The 20,441-nt window shown below is 28.0% G+C and overlaps 1 protein-coding gene across 1 annotated transcript in view; it reads left to right on the top strand.

Moving 5' to 3' along the window:
* LOC107457061 (serine-rich adhesin for platelets) overlaps positions 1-18,751 on the top strand; it is a 30,020-nt gene extending 11,269 nt beyond the window's left edge. The window contains exons 8-11 of the mRNA XM_043041117.2: positions 2,401-2,580; positions 5,426-5,626; positions 8,653-8,752; positions 11,508-18,751. Coding sequence (XP_042897051.1) covers positions 2,401-2,580; positions 5,426-5,626; positions 8,653-8,752; positions 11,508-14,704 — 3,678 coding nt within the window. The 3' untranslated portion in view covers positions 14,705-18,751. The remainder of the gene's footprint in view (positions 1-2,400; positions 2,581-5,425; positions 5,627-8,652; positions 8,753-11,507) is intronic.
* The last annotated feature ends 1,690 nt before the right edge of the window (positions 18,752-20,441 follow it).

The raw sequence follows: 20,441 nt of genomic DNA on the forward strand, positions 1-20,441 counted from the left end.
ATGTTACTTGTATTGATATCTGAAGTCTTAAGTCTACTGACATTTATAGTAGTTTTATACTATTGTACAATTTTAGGAATTTTGGTATATTAGTACTATATTAAGTAGTCAGTTTTTTTTCTTTACAAAACAAATGAAACTCGGGGAAACAAAACAAAAAATAATTATGGGGGGTTTTCAGGCAAAATATTGGAAGATTTGAAGAAAAAAAAATATGACTAAGTTAAGAAAAAGGAAAAAACTTTTTTAAAGAAAGTTTTTCTTTACTTAGTTTCTTTTTAAGTCTTCTTATATTTCTCTTTTTTCTTATATTTCTTTTTTCCGTTGGAAATAGGCAGTCATTTTGTTCTGACTGTGGTTATTACAATGAAATAAAACTGTCATTATAAGCTAATAATGGGATAAAGCAAAAACGAAATAACTTCTATCTGTTATAGTTTTTGAAAATTATCTTAATTTGCTTGGCATTTTTTTAATTGTAAACCTTATAACAAAAATATGACATTGTTCATGGAATTTTTTTTCTGAAAGGAAAATTTATTAAAGTGCAGCAGCAAATGCTAATAATTAAACTAGAAATATTGAAGAAGACACTAATTCATGATAAATTATATTTTGGTTATAAATAATAAGCATGTATTTGATATAAATTAAAGAGTTTAATTGTAGACATATACAAAACTAGAATTTTTAAGCTACCATTCGAATATTACTTAAGCACTAAAGGGGGTTGGAGGTTTATGCTTTGCTTATTTTTGCTGGCAAAGGAGAGAAGAGGATTATTGCTTATGTAAGTTACTAAATTCTTCTTAATTTATTTATTTTTTTGTAATCGAAAGAAATCTAACAAAAAATAGTGGAAAAACTGCACTTGGAAATTTTTTAAAAAAGAAGTAAAATTTGGTGGAATGAAAAATTTGGGTTTCGTGGGGAATATTCACAAAATATTCGTAAAAACACAAAATATTCTTAAAAACGCAATTCACAAAATGTTCTTCACAAAATTATATAAAATAGGGTGACCTGGGGTAATTCCTGATCAAAAAATGCAAACATCTATTTTGTGAAAAAACTATTCAAGATAANTCACATCTTTTACCTACAAGTGTAAAAAGAAGGTCTATTATTGCTTCCTTAAAATTGAATGGCTCCTATCGCATGCAACATTTATGATGGCAACATTTATTGATGAATTAACCCTAATGACATTACTTCTTTTTTTCGTGTGCATATTTTTCAATCAAGTGCACTTGACAGGTTCAAAAAGTCACCTCTTTGCTTGTTTTTTTCCCTTTCTTTGCTGTAGTTTAAACTTTTATTTTCATAAATAGACTTCTATGAAAAACTGAGACTATAAAAAAGATGGTGCAAAAGTCAAAAATAAATTTATACTATTAAGATAAATTTATGAGTTCATGGAGAAACTCTATTTTAAAAAGAAACCAACTGTTAAGTGGTTTTAACAACCACAATTATTTATGTTAATTTATTAGAGAGTTAGAGGAAAAGGATTTATATATAGAATAAATGGCTTTAAAATGCATTATGGTGATTTTAGCATGACCTTAAACTGAAAGTGGGCAAAATTGAATCTAAGAGTTATGAATGACTAAACACGCAATAGATATGAAATTGCTTGTTATTAGTTAGTCAATTTATTTAATTAATAATTCTGTGTATTTATTTTTTTATTGTTATTATTAAAGTATTAATAATATTGTTATGTATTAGTTTATTTAATATTTGGTATTTTTGTACTTGCTAGATTGAGTTTGTGGAATCAGCTATTTAGTATTAGCTATTAAGAGAAGAATCATTTATAACATTGAAATTTTTTCGTTATTCGCCTCAGGACTGTCAGATATTTCAAGGAATGCAACTTTGCCATTTATTGAAATTTACTTGAAGTGAGATTGAGTTGAAGGATCAGGAACCATGTTTTTATTTTTATAAAATCATTAAAAAAATAATAGTATTCCTAGCTCTTAAATTCTAAAATTTGTTATTCTTGTGTGCACAAGCATTGTTCTTGTGCACAAGCTTTGTCAAATAATAATGTTCTGTTATTATTGTTTGAATTATTTTTTTTTATTTTTTTATAAAAAAGAAAATAAATATGTAATAAAAGTAATAACATAACTAAATGAATCAGCCACATTAAAAGTATTTATAATAGCAAAGTAATTATAGTCTGTTCGGTAATTACTTTTCTCTATAAGCGCATTTCAAGTAATTATAAAATAATTCAATTAATTACCACTTTGACTCAATTAATAAAGTGGCAATTAATCAATTAAATAAAACTTTAATAGTAATGTTCTATTTAATTACCACTTTAAATCTGATGTATTAAAAAATATTTAGATCTACAATGCAATAATATTTATGTATATTCTTTAGACTCATGTGTCAGAGGAAAAATTTATGAAGTATAAAGGTGTTAAAAGTATTGAAGATGCAGTAACTCATATACCTTGGGATGCAAGAATACATGCATGCGCTTATAGAAAAGGAGAATTTAAAGGAAAAGTATACTCCAAAGAAGCACCTTGTGGATATTGTACTGTGGCGGGAGATTCGGTAATATATATATTTTTTTAATACTTATATTTTCAATTCTTCTACCTTTTATCTTATAATTTGAGAAGCATTGTTGCTTTTACTTTTAAATTACTAAAGAATATTCTAAAATTCATGTGAAATTGGAATTTTGTGCACTTAAATGTTGGGAGCATAAAGAATAAGTTGCTGAACCTGGCAGTTCAGCTTTGATAAAATTTAGTGCTACCACTGTGTAAGAAAATATTTGAGCGCTGTTCATTTATTCTCTTGTCATATCACCCAGATAATGCAATTTAACTTTGCCAGACCTTTTCTTAAGCTTAAGATACCTTTCTTAAGGAAACAAGCCTATAAATACCCATGCCCTGAAGGAAAACATTTACCCTTGTATCAGTGAAATTCGGCCACATTTATGCAAAATGGTATTTGAAAAATTTTAGGGTATGCCTAGAAAGCACTTTCTAATTAAGGTGTTCCCTACACCTATTACCATAAACCTCAAGAATCCATAATCTTTCCAAATGAAGAAAAAAAAAATTTCGACTCATAATGAGAAAAATATTATCTAACTCGATTTTAAATCAGAGAGGATGGACAGAAGTTTGTGTATTGTAAGGACATAGTATTAAGGAAACTAATTTTTAAACCATGTGAAAATCTTCACATAATAACTGCTGAAAAAGAAATTGATAAAAATCACGTGGATTTAAGATAAAATCATTGCGGATCCTGCATGTCCAAAAATGATTATTTAAATACCTGTGTAATCATGCTATTATACTGCTAAAAAATCATTATTTTATAAAAGGTTATAGCAATTACTGTCAATAAAATGATCGACTGACCAAATGAATTTATAACATATTCTTAGCAAAATTATATACCATGTTTCCTGATGTATAAATCAACTTTTCAAACCTAAAAAAACTTTACAAAATCAGGGGGTCAACTGATACACCGTTAATAAAGTCGAACCTTTGTTTATCTTTTATTATCAATGTATTATAAACAGTAAGATAGAAATGAATAAGTCTGTATCAATTTACACTGTGAAAAAATGGTTTTTATTATATTATATTTAATAACTTTCAATTTTCTTTACATCTAAACGTTTTTTTAAAAAAACAATGTTTTAAATTAGGTTTAGAACTAAAATTAAGAGTAACAAAAGTTAAGATAATAATTTATTCAAAACTATTTCAAAAATGCAACAAAATGAAAACTTTTAAAACTAAAATTACAAATTTAACATCATATGTATCAGATTTACGTTACGTATATAGTGAAAACAATGTGAAACATTTTTAACTTGAGAAATTTTTTTAGACTTAATGATTTAAATTTTTAAAAATTTACATGTTTGGTTTTGTCAATGGTTGATCATGTCAACAGCTGACATACCAGAAATTTGGTATTAAAAATAGGGGGTTAACTTATACACCAGGATATATGGCAATTAAATTTCTATCAAACACATTGACTGTATTTGACAGCATATTTATTGATTAAAGTAATTATTAATTTTAAAATAATTTTAATTATTTTTTTTAATTAAAAATAATTTTTGATGTAAAATATTTTTTTACTTTCATAAACTGTATATCTAAGCCTGTATAGTTCCAAAACTTTTCTTGAAATCCTATCATGAGCTTGAGAACATGAAGCTATTAACTTTGAATTTGTTTTAAGTAGTATATGGTCAATTCAGGGTGCAATATAGCAATTGAGCAATACAGTGTGCAGTAAAAGAAGCCTAGACAAATAATAATAAGTGTAGACTATTACTAATAAGTAAATTTAATTGGTTTCAAAGTGGTTGCCTTTTTGCTGCAAAAAGCAGCAATGCACAAACACTTATTGAAATTTTCAGCTATAGAGAACAAGGAGAGATTCCTTTAACTGATGAGAAGCTCTTTACTGTCTGACAAGCACATAACTTTCTGAACAATATGATATGCTTTGTAGATGCTTCAAGCACCTTGGCAATTGTTGAACGTCTCCAAAATTCAAAGTCGGTCATGATCTGGGGCGAAATTTGCACTAGTGACAAATCACCTCAGGATTTTGTGGATAAGGGTGTTAAAATAAATCCAAAAGTGTACCAGCAGGACATTTTAGAAGCTGTTGTATTTCTGTGTGTCAAAAAGCATTTCAGCAATGTAAACTAATCATTTCAATAGACTACACCAGCTCACAAAACCAAAAAGACACAAGAGTGAGTGGTACAAGGTGCATTTTTCAGACATATCATCTAAAGAATGGCCACCCTTCTCTCGAGATCTAAATTTCCTAGATTACTGTGTATGGTCCATTTTGGAGTCTATAGCCTACACTGAACCACAGAAAAGTTTTGACTCTTTAAAGCAATTGCTTTGGCAGGAATGAGAATTTAAGGTAGAAAACTTGCAGCAATTGCTTAAAATTTCAATAAGCATTTGAGCCTTTGCATTGCTGTAAAAAATAGACACTTTAAAAACAATTAAATTTATTAATGAAAGTTTACTCTTATTATTTCTTATATTTTGTTAATTTTTATTGTTTTAATCAAGCTGTATTAAAAATTATCTGTCTGCATTTTTTTTTTGATGCACCCTGTATAATGATTCACCACTCTTTTCCTGTGATGACACTTTTACATAAAGCTATTATTTAATATTTTTCTTGGTAGATACTAGACAAGTTTTTATTTGATAATAGCACAATACATACAAAATTCTTATTGCCATCTTGTACACTGAGATGTTTTTAACCAAAATTGCTCTTCTGATTATTTTGAAATTGTAGCTAATTGTAATATTGCTTCAATGTTTTCACATGATTCTGTTTGCTTCTGTATTTTCTATTGTATTTTTGTTTCCTATAGATTAAAGTCAGAAAGATCAAGCCAAGTGCCATGTTTTTTAGTAAGGGCGAAAGTTCAAACATTGCTCATTATGATGCTGTGAAGCAGATGTACCGCGTTTGCTATTCTACTCATTCTTCATTGACTGAACAAAGAGACATGGTACAGTACCTGAAACCAAAGAAAGTTTTTCCCAATGTTGTTAACCAGCCTGAAAAACTTGTAAGCACTTTAAAATCAAAAATCCTTTCTTATTTCAGGCTTGTAATTCTCTAGCAATTTTACTGAATTTAGTTATTTTTAAAGTAAAAAGTTTTTTGTTTTTACATTAAAAAACTGCATGTGAAAGTAGAAAAGGTCTTTCTCTTATCTCTAAAATCTTTTATTTAGAAGTCAAAAAAACTTTTAAGCATTTTTAAAATCTAATTTTTTTCCAGGTTTATAAATTTTGGTATTTTAACTGAATTAAATCACTTTTATGAAAAAGATCTCTTGTTTCTTTTGTTACTTTTTTGTTGAGCAGCAAATTAAAACGCTAACTATGTCATGCTACTATTTTGTAATGCTGGTATTTTGTAATTGAATAAACAAATAAAATATTCTAAATTAACTGCAATAAATTTTATTTATGCTGAAAGAAATGGAGTTAATCTTTGGAATATTCTATATTACATATTATGTTATTCTATATATGTTATTTCTATCTATGTTATATGTTCTATGTTATTTTATTAAACTTCCTGAAAAACTTGTATGCATTCCCAAATTCTTTACTTTCAGTTTAACTCTAAGTCGGTGTCTTTTTTTTTCCTCTTTTTCTTCTTTTTTTTTTGTTCTTTGATTTAAAGTAAAGCTTTGAAAAGGGACAAAATTCAAGTTTTTAATTTTAAAAAGCTGTGTGCAAACTTTTTATTATCCTAAAGCAGGCTGAAATATTTATTTCATGATGGTATTTCTCTTTTTTTCTTTCCATTTGGTAATTTTATTAATACAATTTCTTTCCTTAATTTTGCATGAATTTAGGCAATCTATATATAAAAGTTTTATGCATTCGAAATATACCATTAAATTTATTTATATTTTTTTAACACTTTCAAAATATAAAAGAAATTTTTATTAATAACATATCTTAATAAGTAAATGAAATTAAATTTATGTTAATTTTAGAATTTTAAATTCTATTTGAATTCAAACTCTACTTTGTATGTTTTTGTTTAAAAACGATACAAAAAATTTTCCCTTTAGGAATTGAGGTAGCTCTTTAAACATTTTTTTAGTTAATGAATACAGGTTTGGTACAAAATAACATACCTTAAATAACTTTTTGATCTATAAAAAAAGCTATATATTTAAGTTGAAAGTTTTATAAAATATATATCAAATTTATAATATATAGTGATCCGTTATTTCCATCATTTATAAATGTTGCATTTTAAGATTTTAAAAATACACAGTTAAAAAAAAATCAAGCTATTTCAAAAGTTTTTGTTAAAATAACTCTTTTAGAAAAATGAACATATGAAAGTTGCCAAAAACTGGAGAATTGTAAGTGATTTTAGAAGTTATTTTAATGAAAGCTACAAGAAATGCTTGATTTTTATAAAACTGAATTATATGTTGTTAAAGTCTTTGGTTTTGCATTATGTTGAACTTTGTGTTTTATATTTCACACATTCTCATACGTGCTTAGTAAACATGGCAATATAGCAATGAAACAGAACAATATTAATGCTTAAAATTAATTTTTAAATATTAATACTTTAAAAAGCAGAGATATGTTCTAATGTAAATTATTAAATGCATTGGAAGTAAAATCCAACATATGTATTGATTTTTGTTGCTTCATCAAGACTTTTTGAGAGTTAATATTGGTGAATTGTTGCTTATAGAATTACATTATATACATCTGTAGCGTTTTGAAAAGTGCTTAAAGATGCTTATTTTTGATTTTCGTTTTTTAAAAGCCCTTAAAGATGCTTTTTTCATGGGTGTTTTTAAAAAATGCTTAATTTTCTAATTTCGAAAAGATTTTTTTCCTTTACCGTGTCTATTTTCGCCATGTATTATGCAAAAGCGTGCTTTTCACATTGTTCTATTCAACTTGTTCTATTCACATTGTTCTATCCTGTGGTTGAATGGTTTTCACAAACCTTTCAACCACAATTCATTTCGGCTTCCCATTGGTCGGTAGCGTATGAAAGCGTTAATCATTTTACATGTTTATTGAAATACTTGCTGTCTCATGTGCAACTCTGCTGCATTTTGCAAGATATTCACAATTTCAGACTTTATTTTCCACCCTCTGATATCAAATCGAAAAATATCTCGATCATTTTAAATGGCTAATATAATAAAAAAAGTTCTTTGTCAGAAACTAGTTATTTTATCATCCTCATGTAAAGTATTTGCAAATTATTTTGCATTTTGTTAATATATATAGTGCTTACAAATATTTTTTTAGTGCTTAAAATGTACTTAAAAGGTGCTTATTTTTTATTGAAACATTTAGCTACGCACCCTGATATAGATCTGCGCCAAACTTAAAGTACTATTAACTTCATTGGAACTCAAATCAGTTAATTTTAAACTTGCATAATTATATAAATAGTTATAGTTACACTTGACCTGTCCCCTGAGCATTTTGCATTAAGCTGCAGGCTATTCTACAAGAAAGACTAGTTTTCCTGGTGTTAATAAATCAAAAAGTTATACTTCACAGGAAAATTTTAATTATAATTTTAAATAACTTTTAATGGCGTTTTTGGTGTGTAATTAAAACTTTATTTTTCAGATTTTAGTTGCATTTGCATTGCATATACTTTTTTTCAGGTTTTTTTCCCTACTTATTTTTTTAGAATTAATCTTAACATTATTTATCCAATAAAAATTACATTTCATGAAATAAACACATTTTCCCAGATAATATTTTCTGTATTTTTTTTAGCTTATTAATCAGTTATGCATCTTTTAATTCAATGTAATACTTTCATATTTTGTATGTTTCGAAGTTTAATAATTTCATCAGGAAATTATCTACTTCAAAGATATACTTATAAAGAAAAATCTATGATAATGATAAGATAAATTCTTTTTTGTTGTTTCAATTATCTAAATCTTTCGTAATTTGTATTTTGACTTCTTTGAATTAACCTTATATGTAACATAGGCAGCAATTATAATTCCGAACATTCCTTTTTGTTGTTTCAATTGTCTGAATCCTTCAAAAATTGTATTTCAATTTCCTTTAGATCTTACATTTGCTGCAAGCTCCTCTCTCTTCAGAGTCTAGTGATAGCGACTCGGAACAGAACATATCGCCTTTGGGTCCTCTGAAAAGTCTTGCTGAAGGTATACATTTTTGTTTTACTACTTTAGGTATCTTAAAACTATTCAGCGCCCTATCTTTTCATATTTCATTGTTGTTTTCATATTGTTGATTTTCTTTAAAACAGAAATGTTCGCAAATGGTGTAATTTTCAGAATTACCCAAATTATTATAGTAAATGATATTTTGTTTGTTTTTCTTTATTTCAGTAGTTTTATGTTGTAAGACAAAAACAATAATTCATAATATTTTTATTTCAATTTTTTTCTGCTTTCATTATTTCAATGTATTTTTAATTACACAGTTTTTATTGTCATTTGTAACGTCATATTATGGATGTTTCTCATTAAGGGAATTTTTTAAAAAGAAATCTTCTTTGAATAAACCATTATATGCACTCTCTGCAAAGGGGACACTCCCGTAACCGGACACGAGGAGTCATTTAGAGCCTGAAATGTATTTTCAGTCTCTTCAAATCAGGCACCATTTTTTCTAAGTTTGAAAAATAAAAACTATTTCTACTTTAAAAAAAAAAACATGCATCTCTTTACACCATTTTTAAAAGTATGTAAATGTTTTTGCTTATCCTCAACTTAAAATATTATCAAGCTATTTCACTGCTAAGGAATGAATCACTCACACATTTAATTTGAAATAATAATATAATTTTAAAAAAAATTTTCTCACTATTACTTTGATTAATCACCATATTTTTAAATATGTTCATGCTGCCACCTATTGACAAAAAAAGGAAAATGAAAGTACTACTGTGAAGATAATTCAACAGTACATATACTATTGTCTTCTTCCTTTATCTTTGTACAGAAAGGGGAGAAAATGCTGCTGCTCATGTGAAATATTTCGGACATTGGCATTTTCCCATCTTTTCATCTGAACAATACAGGTTACAAGTTGAAATGACACAGCTTTAAATGTTCTCAATTCCCCTTCCTCACTGAAAATTCTTTTCACCTGTTAATCAATTTTATTTATGCCCTTAACACAGTTGGATTAAAGAAAAAAAAACAGAAATCTAGTCATCGAGGAGTTTATATAAATGAAACATTTATTCAGACTCCTAGCAAATGATTGATTTTGAATTTCATAAGGGCTGATGCCTTACAAGCAGGCATTGCCATGTTCTTCTTTTCTTTGTATCACAGAAGGTTTACCATCAAGGAAGTGTTATCAATGATGATTTTGTAAACATTGAAGAGAATGTTGAATGCCAAAAGCATGATTTACATGTGAACAGCATAGTTGAAATGTGCATAAATAATGATGTGAGGGATAATGTAGGAACTGCTACTGAATTAATGCTTCCTGAAAAGTGAAAACTTTGACTGAGAAATTTTTATTTATCCAAAACTGATGAAATTGGTGTAAAAGACTAAATGATTTAGAAATTTACCATGAAGATATGGTAAATTGCAACTGCTTAAAACAAATTTCTATCACATTTCCTTTTTAACTGGTTAAATATAAAACAAAAGCATGTGTAGTGTACCTACCCCTACAAAAATTACAATTCCCTAGTATATAAGACATGTTAACTTGATTCTATGTTGGGGTACCTTTTCATAGATGAAAGTTGACATTGTCGATTACCACTAGCTCCACACTAGTGACCTTCGGGTGTGATGCGAACACGCCTACCTTGCAGAAACTCCCATTATGATTTGAACACATCCTACTTCGATGGATGGTCCACATTGAACAGTTGACTTGCTAGTTGTGACTGCAACATTGTTCTCCTCACGCTGTTGCTTCTCAGTCTCGATCACACACAACGTATACATTCGACTGCTATTGGCAACACAGGAACGACCATGAACTTGATACAGCTCTCGCGATCAGCACTAAAAAAGTACAATGATCTTAATACAGCTCTCCCATCTTCTCACAAAACAGCAATGAATCAACTAATGGTATCCTATTCATCGAATTCTATCGCAGATAAAATTTTGGTGGGGGAGTACTGTAGTGTAGCTACCCCTACAAAAATACAATTCCAATTCTCTAGTATATAAAACTTGTTAACTCGATTCTATGTTGGGGTACCATTTCATAGATGAAAGTTAACATTGTCGATAACTACTACCCCCATAGCATATGTATATCAAATTTTTTCACCTATTATTTTTATATTGTAAATATTATAGTTTTGTTAAGATTAAATAAGTATCAATGTAAATAATTATTATGGATTATATAAGCACTTTTACATCATTGCAATTATTCTAAAAGCATTTTATAGTGTTAGCCATTGTCGCTAGTGTACTCCCCCGTTAATGGACAAATCTCCTAAACAAAATGTTTTTTCAGTTTTAGTGCTAGGGAAAATTTTCTATCATTATTTACTTTATTATTATTATTTTCCATATTAGAATTATGCTTTAGAAAATTTATTTAGTGCATTGATGATACAATTGTAAATTTTGCCTAAATTTTATATTGTGCAAATATCCTAATCCTGTCTCTTTTCTTTTAGCAAATTGTAATGTAATAACGGTCTTTAAAATTGCTTGCCTAAATAATTGTACATACCTTCAAACAAAATACAACTGCCTTATATTTATTTGCAATTTATTCTTTTCTACCATTCTAGTTCTTTTTTGAAATTACAGATATTCTTTAAGCATGTATATGAACTTGTATATGAATTTTTATTTAGGATTTTAATATTTGACCTACATGAACCAGATGTTTTGTATATCTTACCTGTAAATTAAATAACTTTTTATTTGACAAAAATTAATTTTCCATTTTCTTCATTAGGTGCAGATCCTATTAATAATACTGACAGCATTCATTTTTATGATGAGTGTTATAAAATTCCTGAGAATCTAAACAAAGAGGACATTTTTTTACCAAAGAAAGGGCTTCCAGAGATGCAGTTCGATTCTAAAAAAACACAAAACTCTTCAAAGAATCATCAATCCATCCAATGTGAAACGTTCAATCAATCCAGTGAACAACATAATTCTAATTTAGTAACAATAACCAGCAAACAAACTATTTCTAGTTCCTCCCCATTAAAATGGAATTTCCCATCCTTTTCATCAGATGATGAGAATTTGGATCCCAATTCTTCATTTAGCAGTACCAAAGACAAATCTGACTCTGAAAGCATTAATTCAAGCTCACAGGAACAATATGTAAAATTAATTTATAATAAATCTCTAGAAAGAACTCATTCAAGAAATCTTACTATTATTTCGGATGGAAATATTGATGATTCAGCAGCTGCTTGTTTCAGGAAAGATCAGAATAAGTCAGAATTATCTCCTGTTTCAGTCTTTCAAAATAAAGTTTTCGGTGAAATGATATCTGAGAAAAATAGCCAAAGTAACGCACATTTAGACGTTAGTTTTTCTGACTGTCAGTCTAATATTATTTGTGAACTAACTATGCATCCAACCATGGAAACTGAAGGGAAAATATGCTCACAATTACCTTTACCTGCCTGCTTAGATAATGGTGTGTCTAGTAATTCAGAGTGCGGTCGGGTACAGAATTCTAAAGCTGAAAACAGTGCATCTTCAAAGCAGAAACTTCAACACAGTGTCATTTTAGAGGCATCTGATTACAGTCAAATGCAAAATTATAAAGCTGACAGCAGTATTATTTCAAATCAGAAGCTTCGAATCAGTGACATCTCAAATACGTCTAAGTGTAATGAGACACAAAACATACAAACTGAAAAAGATGAGATTTCAGAGCAGAGTTTCCAATTAAGTGAAATTTTAACTGTGTCAGAGTGCAATCCGATACGAAATTCTAAATCAAAACCTGGCAGAGCTGTGATGTTTCAACACAGTGACATTTCATGCGTTCCAGGCTGTAATCAGACCTGGAATTCTATACTTCTGAACAGAGAAAATTTAAATCACAGGTTATACCACAATGAACTTCAGAATAGAATCAATGAATGTCAGATACAGAATTGTGAAAAGAGCAAAGAGGAATTAAGGCAAAAGACTCATCACTCTGATGTTTCAAATGATTTAGGACATTATCAAACAAAGAATTCTGAAATAAAAAATAGTGGTGACCTAAATCAAAAGCCTGAGCATGGCGAAATCAATAATGTAGTTGACCCTGCTGTAAAAGCATGTTTAAAGACTTTGGACCTAGATAATAGCACTAAGACAAAATCTGAACTTAGCTTAGAGTCTAAAAGTAGTTCAAAACTATGTGACTCTAAAGAAACTACTGTTGAAAAATTAGAATCTAAAACTAGTTTTAAACATAGTGAACAAAAGAGATCCATTAGCATTGTTGATCAACCATTTTCAAGAACCAAACCTGACGCAATCCCAAATACTATTTCAGATTTATTATTTTCGATATACAACTCAGATTCTAATGATTCTGACCGATTGGAACAAAGCAATTCCTGGCGTGATTATAAACTTTCATTGGATATTGAAACAGACGTTGCAGTTATCCATTTTTCTAGTAAAAGTCAAAATGATTCTCAGAAATCTGCTCGATCTGCAAAAGAGGAACTGGACTTATTAATTGATGCTATAAATGCAGATAATGCTGAAACTACCCCTAGTTGTTCAAAATTAAAAAGAGATATTCCAAGTTCAGTGCAGGGTTCTGAAAACTGTATTATAAAAATTCCTAGTAACTCTGATCAAACTAAATACTTAAAAAAGAAAAGTCCCGAGAATCCACTTACGTCAACTGACACATTTAATAATAATTTTTATCCTAAACGACTTCCAAATACAGATAAAAGTAAACTGTCTAACACATTGAATAAAAATTTGGCTCCTAATTTTAAGATAAGCTCAGATGACGATGAAATTCAGCTACTCGATGAAATTAGTGAAAAAGAATCTCTAAAGTTATTCTCCGTTTCAAACAAAGCTAAAAGTAAGCCTCCCAATTCATTAACTGAAAGTTCTTCTCAAAAATTTGTTTCAAGTTCTAGTGATATCAAACTAATAAATGGACTAAATGAAGCATTAAATCAAAATACTTCTTATGAGTTTTCTTGTCATTTGCACAATGTGAACAATGATAAATCTGAACTAAATCCCAAATTTAATAGTGAATTGAATGAAGAAGTGGTCATTATTGATGTGAAAAATTTTGACTCTGTAAAAACTTCCCCAAATAAAAAGGAAAAAATCTCAGATTTATTAAAGAAAACTGAAGTTCACAATTTAAAGTCCTCATTTATTGAAAAAATAGATTTCCAAACCGTACAGTCTACTAATTGTAACCAGGTTGTAAATTCATTGAATTTATCTAGTGGTGATGAAATACCTTCAACTCAGAACTTTCAAAATGTTCCAGAACAAGTACTTTATAATTCCAGTTTAAGATTTTCTTCCGGGACTAATTCTTGTAAATTGCAAAGCCCTGATGTTGTTTGCAAACAACATCAAGTGGATGAATACTATCTTTCAAGAAAGCATGACACCATTTTTGGTCCTAATTTTAAAAAGAAAAGGCGATCCTCTAATTGCACTGATAATAGCTCTGAGGTTATATGTTTGAATGACATTTCATCATTCCCAAAAGAAAATCCAGTTATTCAAATCATTGATTTATCTTCTGATGAAGATTGTGATGGAGAGGAATCAAGATTGAGGTGTGGGCAGCATAAGTGGCACACGCACAGACCTGGAAAGTCTCATATTGCTGTGAAATCTCATTCTAGAATAGATTTAGAAACTGATGGCAGCGATGTAGAAGTTTTGGATGATAGTCCTAGTCTTATTGCCCCAAAATTTAATGTCTGTGATCTGACATCAACCAAGTCATCTAATGCATCTTCATGTGTTTGGAAAAAACGAAAATCAGATGAGGGAAGTAATCTTTTATCCCCTAAGAATCCGAAACTTGATAATCGATCAAATTCTCCTGATATTTTTGAAGAAAACAGTGAACCTGGCAGTACTCCAGAAGAGTTTTTACTTCCTACACAAATGTATAGGGTTAAAAATATATGGTAAAAGTAAACATTTCAGCATAAATATTCATCCTGACTGACCCAAGTGAGGGATTTAGCTGGTACATGCATAGCAGTTCTTAAAATGAAAAATTTATAGAAATATTTTTAAAAGCATATATATATTCTTGGAAATTCCAATATCCAAATGAATTTAAATTCTGAAAGTATTTAAAATATAATTAATTTAACTTCCTTTCTGTATTTTAAATATTAATTACTTTATTTTTTCTAAAAAAAGTTATGTATCAGTTCTTTAATGATTTGACTACACGAATCTATTTATTTTGTATATTTTTGCTGATAATAGTTTGAATAAAAAAAAAAACTATCTGGGACTTTCAGTTCATTAAAAAAAATATATACTTTCATTTGATACATATATTAGTTAATTTTCTACGTTTTTCTCTCTTTTTCTTTTTATCCATTTTGTCTTTATTGTGCAATATGTATTTATTCAAATCTCTTTTAACTTTTTTACTATGACATTTTCCCTCCAATGATCAAATGTGCTTGATGTTTTTAATCTCATCTTCCACAATTCTGGTTCGCACAAGCTTTAATAATATTTTTTTCTTCTCATTTATTTACATCAATTTTGTGAACTCCAGTATTGCTATTTTATTTTGTTTTTAGTAAAAACTTTAAAAATATATATGAAGGACTGTGATTAAAGAATACTTTGTGTAAGCAGCATATGAAATATATCGACAAACATTATCTCTTAAACGTGGGCAATACTATTTATTTTAAAGTTATTATGCATGGAGTTTACTTTGTGTTGTAAAATTATGTTGAAAGTTATTTGACCTGTATAGTGTTTAAAAATTATCTATATGTATGTTTTGTGTATTTTTCAAATCTTTTAATTTTTATGACTTCTGAACTTTTTTACATCTGACGAAATAGAAAAAAAACATTGTTTTTAATATGCATGGAATTTTTATTTATCGTATGCTGTTTCTAATTGTAATATTTTGAGGCTTGTTAATTTATTTTTTAATTAATCTTATTTTACAGGCGACTATTTTGAAAACCTTTTGACTACTTTATATAGTTTTTTTTTAGGACTTATTATATAGTTAGACTATTGTAAAAAATATGGTTTTTAATATGCATGAAATTTTTATTTATTGTATGCTGTTTTGTAATTGTAAAATTTTGAAGCTTGTTAATTTATTTTTTTATTAATCTATTTTATAGATGACTTTGAAGACCTTCTGACTACTTTACATAGTTTATATTTAGGACTAATTATATAGTTAGACTAATTATATCATTTTTATTTAATTTGCTGAATTATGTTGACAAAACATGTTAAAAATAATGAATTTTTAATTATAAATTTAAGTTTGTTGCTATGTAAATGTTTATTTATACACCCATCGTAAATTTGACTGATTGATACAAATGATTTGATTTGGTTCCGCATAATTTTACTGTAATGCAGTACTTGCTTAACAACTTGTGAACACTCATGTTGAAAGTGTCAAATTGTGTGATATATTTTACCTGTTAAACAGTTACACCAATAATATAACTGATCAGACTTAATATCCATATCAATGTATCCAATATATCATTTATTTTTTATTGATATATATATCATTCTGTTCACCAATATTCACACAATTAGCAATGTTCATTTTAAAAGATGGTCAATATTTATAATTTTATTATATTTCTTTAATAAATAACATTAAATCGGTTTAGTAATTAAAACTTAAGAATATTTTTTTTTCTTTTGTCTCTGCACATTTGGGCCAGAAATACAAATTTGCTTTGTGACACATTGGAGCAAGTTTGACATCATGTAAAATATTTTGCAAGTAGTATTCCTTTAAAGTTATATTTAAATTTTTATTTTGGAGAAACTCATTTCGATTTTGATTACAAAATTTTTTTAGTTATATCTTAGCTTGTTTTTTCTTATTTATGTTTGCTTTCTTTTTCATGTGCCATATTTTGTAAAAATTGTTTATTGTAATTTCTTTTCTATATTATATTCTCTTCCTTTTAAAATTATATTACAGCTTATAAACCTGTTTTATTTCATAGCTCATAGATTTTATTTTCATTGTAACTAAAAATAATATAAGCATTGTGGGTAGGTATTAAATCCCTTTATTAAATTTCGAGGTATGTAGAACACTAATTATAACACTCTTATTGGACACTTTGACTTTGTTAGGAAATCATAATTATTAGATAATCTATTGTTATGAAGTATTTATTAATAAAGAGGTATACTGAAAAGAAAAATTACTCTAGTCTTCAATTATTGGTCTGATGTGTTTAATGAATTACAAGAAATGAGATTTTACATTTGAACGTTTGATTTTCTGATGATTTATCATGAAGTGGTTGATATTAGATGTCTAATTAAACTGCTTTTTTTCAACACTACATTGTGAAAAATAAAAGAATATGACTTATAAAAAAAAAATTCTAACTCAGAAACTATTTGATCGATATTTTTACTAACTTTGTATTTTTATTTTTACTAACTATTGCAATTTAAAAATTTTCTGATCAATATAAAATGCAAAAAATGGTAATTCTAAAACCATTTTGCATCGATCACTGACTTTTACAAATATGTTCGAAAATTGAAACTGGTATTAAGTATTAAGGTGCCTAAACTTCTGACTGATCTCCTAATTTAACTGGTGGGACCTAATTTTCCAGACTGTGGGTACCCCCAAGTTCAATTAGAATTCAAATCAGTTGAAAAAATCAAAAAGTATTTAACAGAAGAAAATATTCATTTAGTTAAAAAAAATCACTTCTTTAATAGGAACTTTTTTTGTGGCAGAGCATATAAAAAATTCACGCGTTTATGGGTTTAACCATATTTGAAATCTTTTGAATCATTATGATTGAAGCTTAGTATGTGAAAATGCATTCATTAGAACAAAAGTTATTCTGAGTGATATCGTTTTCTCCCCTCTCATTGTGTATATTAAGGATTTGACTTATGCTTTCTTAATTCTTAGAAGTATGACTTGAAATTGAATTTTAGATTATTTATATTTAATGAATTTCATTGATGGTATCAAACAAAATGTCTAAATAATTACTCAGTCTGTGATGTTTAGTAAAAATTTTCATTATTATTATTATCAAAAATATTTATATTAAAATGAAAAGCTTGTTTGAAGCTTTTAGAAGGGTTTCAAACGCATTGCATATAGGTTATAAATTTTATGACTTGAAATACATCTGTAAAATTTTATGACTTGAAAGACATCTGTAAAAACTCGTATGCTTTCTTAATTATTAGACGTATGACTTGAAATTGAATTTTTGATTATTTATATTTAATAAATTTCATTGACAGTATCAAATAAAATATCTGAATAATTACTTAGTCTGTGATGTTTATGTAAAAATATTCATTATTATTATTGAAAATATTTATATTCATACAGGGTGCGTGGCGTTTTTAAAAAGTGCTTAAAGGTACTTATTTTGGAATTTCGTTTTTTAAAAGCCCTTAAAGGTGCTTTTTTGATTGAGTGTTTTTAAAAAGTGCTTAATTTTTTCTTTACTATGTTGATTTTCACTTCGAATTATACAAAAAGACTCAGTTCACATTGTTCTATTCAACGTTTTCTCAATTAATTCAACCCCTATCTATTTCAGCGTATTGTCAGTCCACAGTGTATGAAAACGCCATTCGTTTTACATGATTTAAAATTTCATGATTTTTGACAATTGTCAAAAAGAATGCCAAAGGGTTCTTTGACATGTCGGTTAAAACAAGACAAAACCGTCAATTGTCAAAAGCTTTCCAACCCTGCCTAATTATATTTTTTTAAAGTGCTTAAAAATATTTTTTGAGTGCTTGAAAAGTGCTTATTTTTTGTTGAATAATTTGGCTACGCACCCTGTCATATTAAAATGAAATACTTGTTTAAAGCCTTTAGAAAGGTTTCATATGCATTACATATATGTGATAAATTTTATGACTTGAAATACATCTGTAAAAACTCACAAATTTTGTACTAGTTTGGCTTATTGCAATAAAGTTTTGTAATGAAAAAAAAAATGTCCAGTATTTTTTTTTTCTTCCTTTGGTTCACAAAATTATGCCCATTTCAAGCCAATTGACGTTGTATCTGTTACAACATTTTCTTGAAAATGGCACCATTTACCAAAGAACTAATTATCTTAGAAAGTGGTGACATATCAGCTGCAACGTCTTTTTTTATTTCGATAAATTAAAGGATTTCGGAAATTCTAATATATTCTTTTTATACGTAATTTGTGAACTTATATATGGGTTGTAGTTGAGTTTTTCTGAAATGAGACCCAGTCTAAAAAGTTGTACAACATTTGTGGCATAACTACCACTATAAATATTAAATACCAATCCCCTAGTGTATAAGACATGGGGGAGATAATTATCAACCATATCAACCTTCATCTATCAGAAGGTACCTCTTGATAGGTGAATTTTGACATTGTCGATAATTAATTCCCTTCAATGGTACCTAACCTGCGGACGTGATATGATCTCGCCAACATCGACGGATGGTCCACATTTAAACAGTTGATGTGCTTAAAATATAGCTCTCAAAAACAAAACAAAATATTCCGGTTATGTAATTACAAGTTTCCCGGCCAATAAACAAAAATGAAGGAAAAAAAATAATGAGCGAAATTATATAAATAAACGAAAAGAAAAATATATATATAATAAGCAAAAATGAAATTAAAATAAAATCAACTAGTGATATTCATTTATAGAATTCTATCACTGATAAAATTCTGGAAAGGGAGTAATGTGGCGTAACTACCACTATAAATATTAAATACCACACCCCTAGTATATAAGACATGTTAACTTGATTTTAATTAGAGGTATCTTTTGATAGATGAAGGTTGACATGGTAGATAATAACTCTCTCCAAACATTATACTGGGGTTACTTTACTCAATTTTAAATTTTTAATGAAAACTATGTACTACTCACTACTGTATTAGTTAGAAAGAGGAAAATAAAATCAAAGTTTAGGAGAGCGTTTATTTAATTGAATTATGATGTTTCAGTATTATTTTTATTCCTTCTCTTTCATTAAAAGTTCAAAAATTAGGTGGCCAAAGTTACGCTGTCAATATGCGTAATTTAAACCACCAGATATTTTCTACTGTAAATTGCCTCTGGGGAAAAACTTATGGGAAATGCTATAGCTGGGAGTAAAATTAACAAAAATAAACTTGGAAACCGCAGAATCGTTGTTTCGTAAGCAACTTCAATCACAGAAATGCTGGAAATCAAACACTCTTTCAGGAAAAGTGATCGACTTATCTTTGTCTTTTGGCTCTCAGAAAGCTTCTAACTCACTATGTATGGTCACAAATATTTGAGTTTTTCTGCTAAGAAGGATCTTACAAGAGTTTTTCACCAGAGCCGGTGTTTGCAAATTTAGAGGTCTATAATTTTATCGTTTTTAATTCTTTTACTATTTATGTTGTGTTATTATTAATTATTGTATGTTATTAATTATTACATTATTATAATTAAGTATGTTCTCAATTTAATTTGAAAACTTGATTTTTTTTCTTTTTTTAAAAAAAAGTTTGTTTGTACCAGGCAACAGCAGGGGGTTTGACCATGTCCAATATATTGTCCTTATCAGTAACTCGCGCCTTTCCACTCGTCTGCAAACCAACTCCTAGGGAACAGTTTTCAAAAAAACTGAACAATGTTATACACATTTATATTTCCTAGTGTT

The sequence above is a fragment of the Parasteatoda tepidariorum genome, chromosome 8 (genome assembly GCF_043381705.1).
Source record: "Parasteatoda tepidariorum isolate YZ-2023 chromosome 8, CAS_Ptep_4.0, whole genome shotgun sequence".
NCBI classification, from domain to species: Eukaryota; Metazoa; Arthropoda; class Arachnida; order Araneae; family Theridiidae; genus Parasteatoda; species Parasteatoda tepidariorum.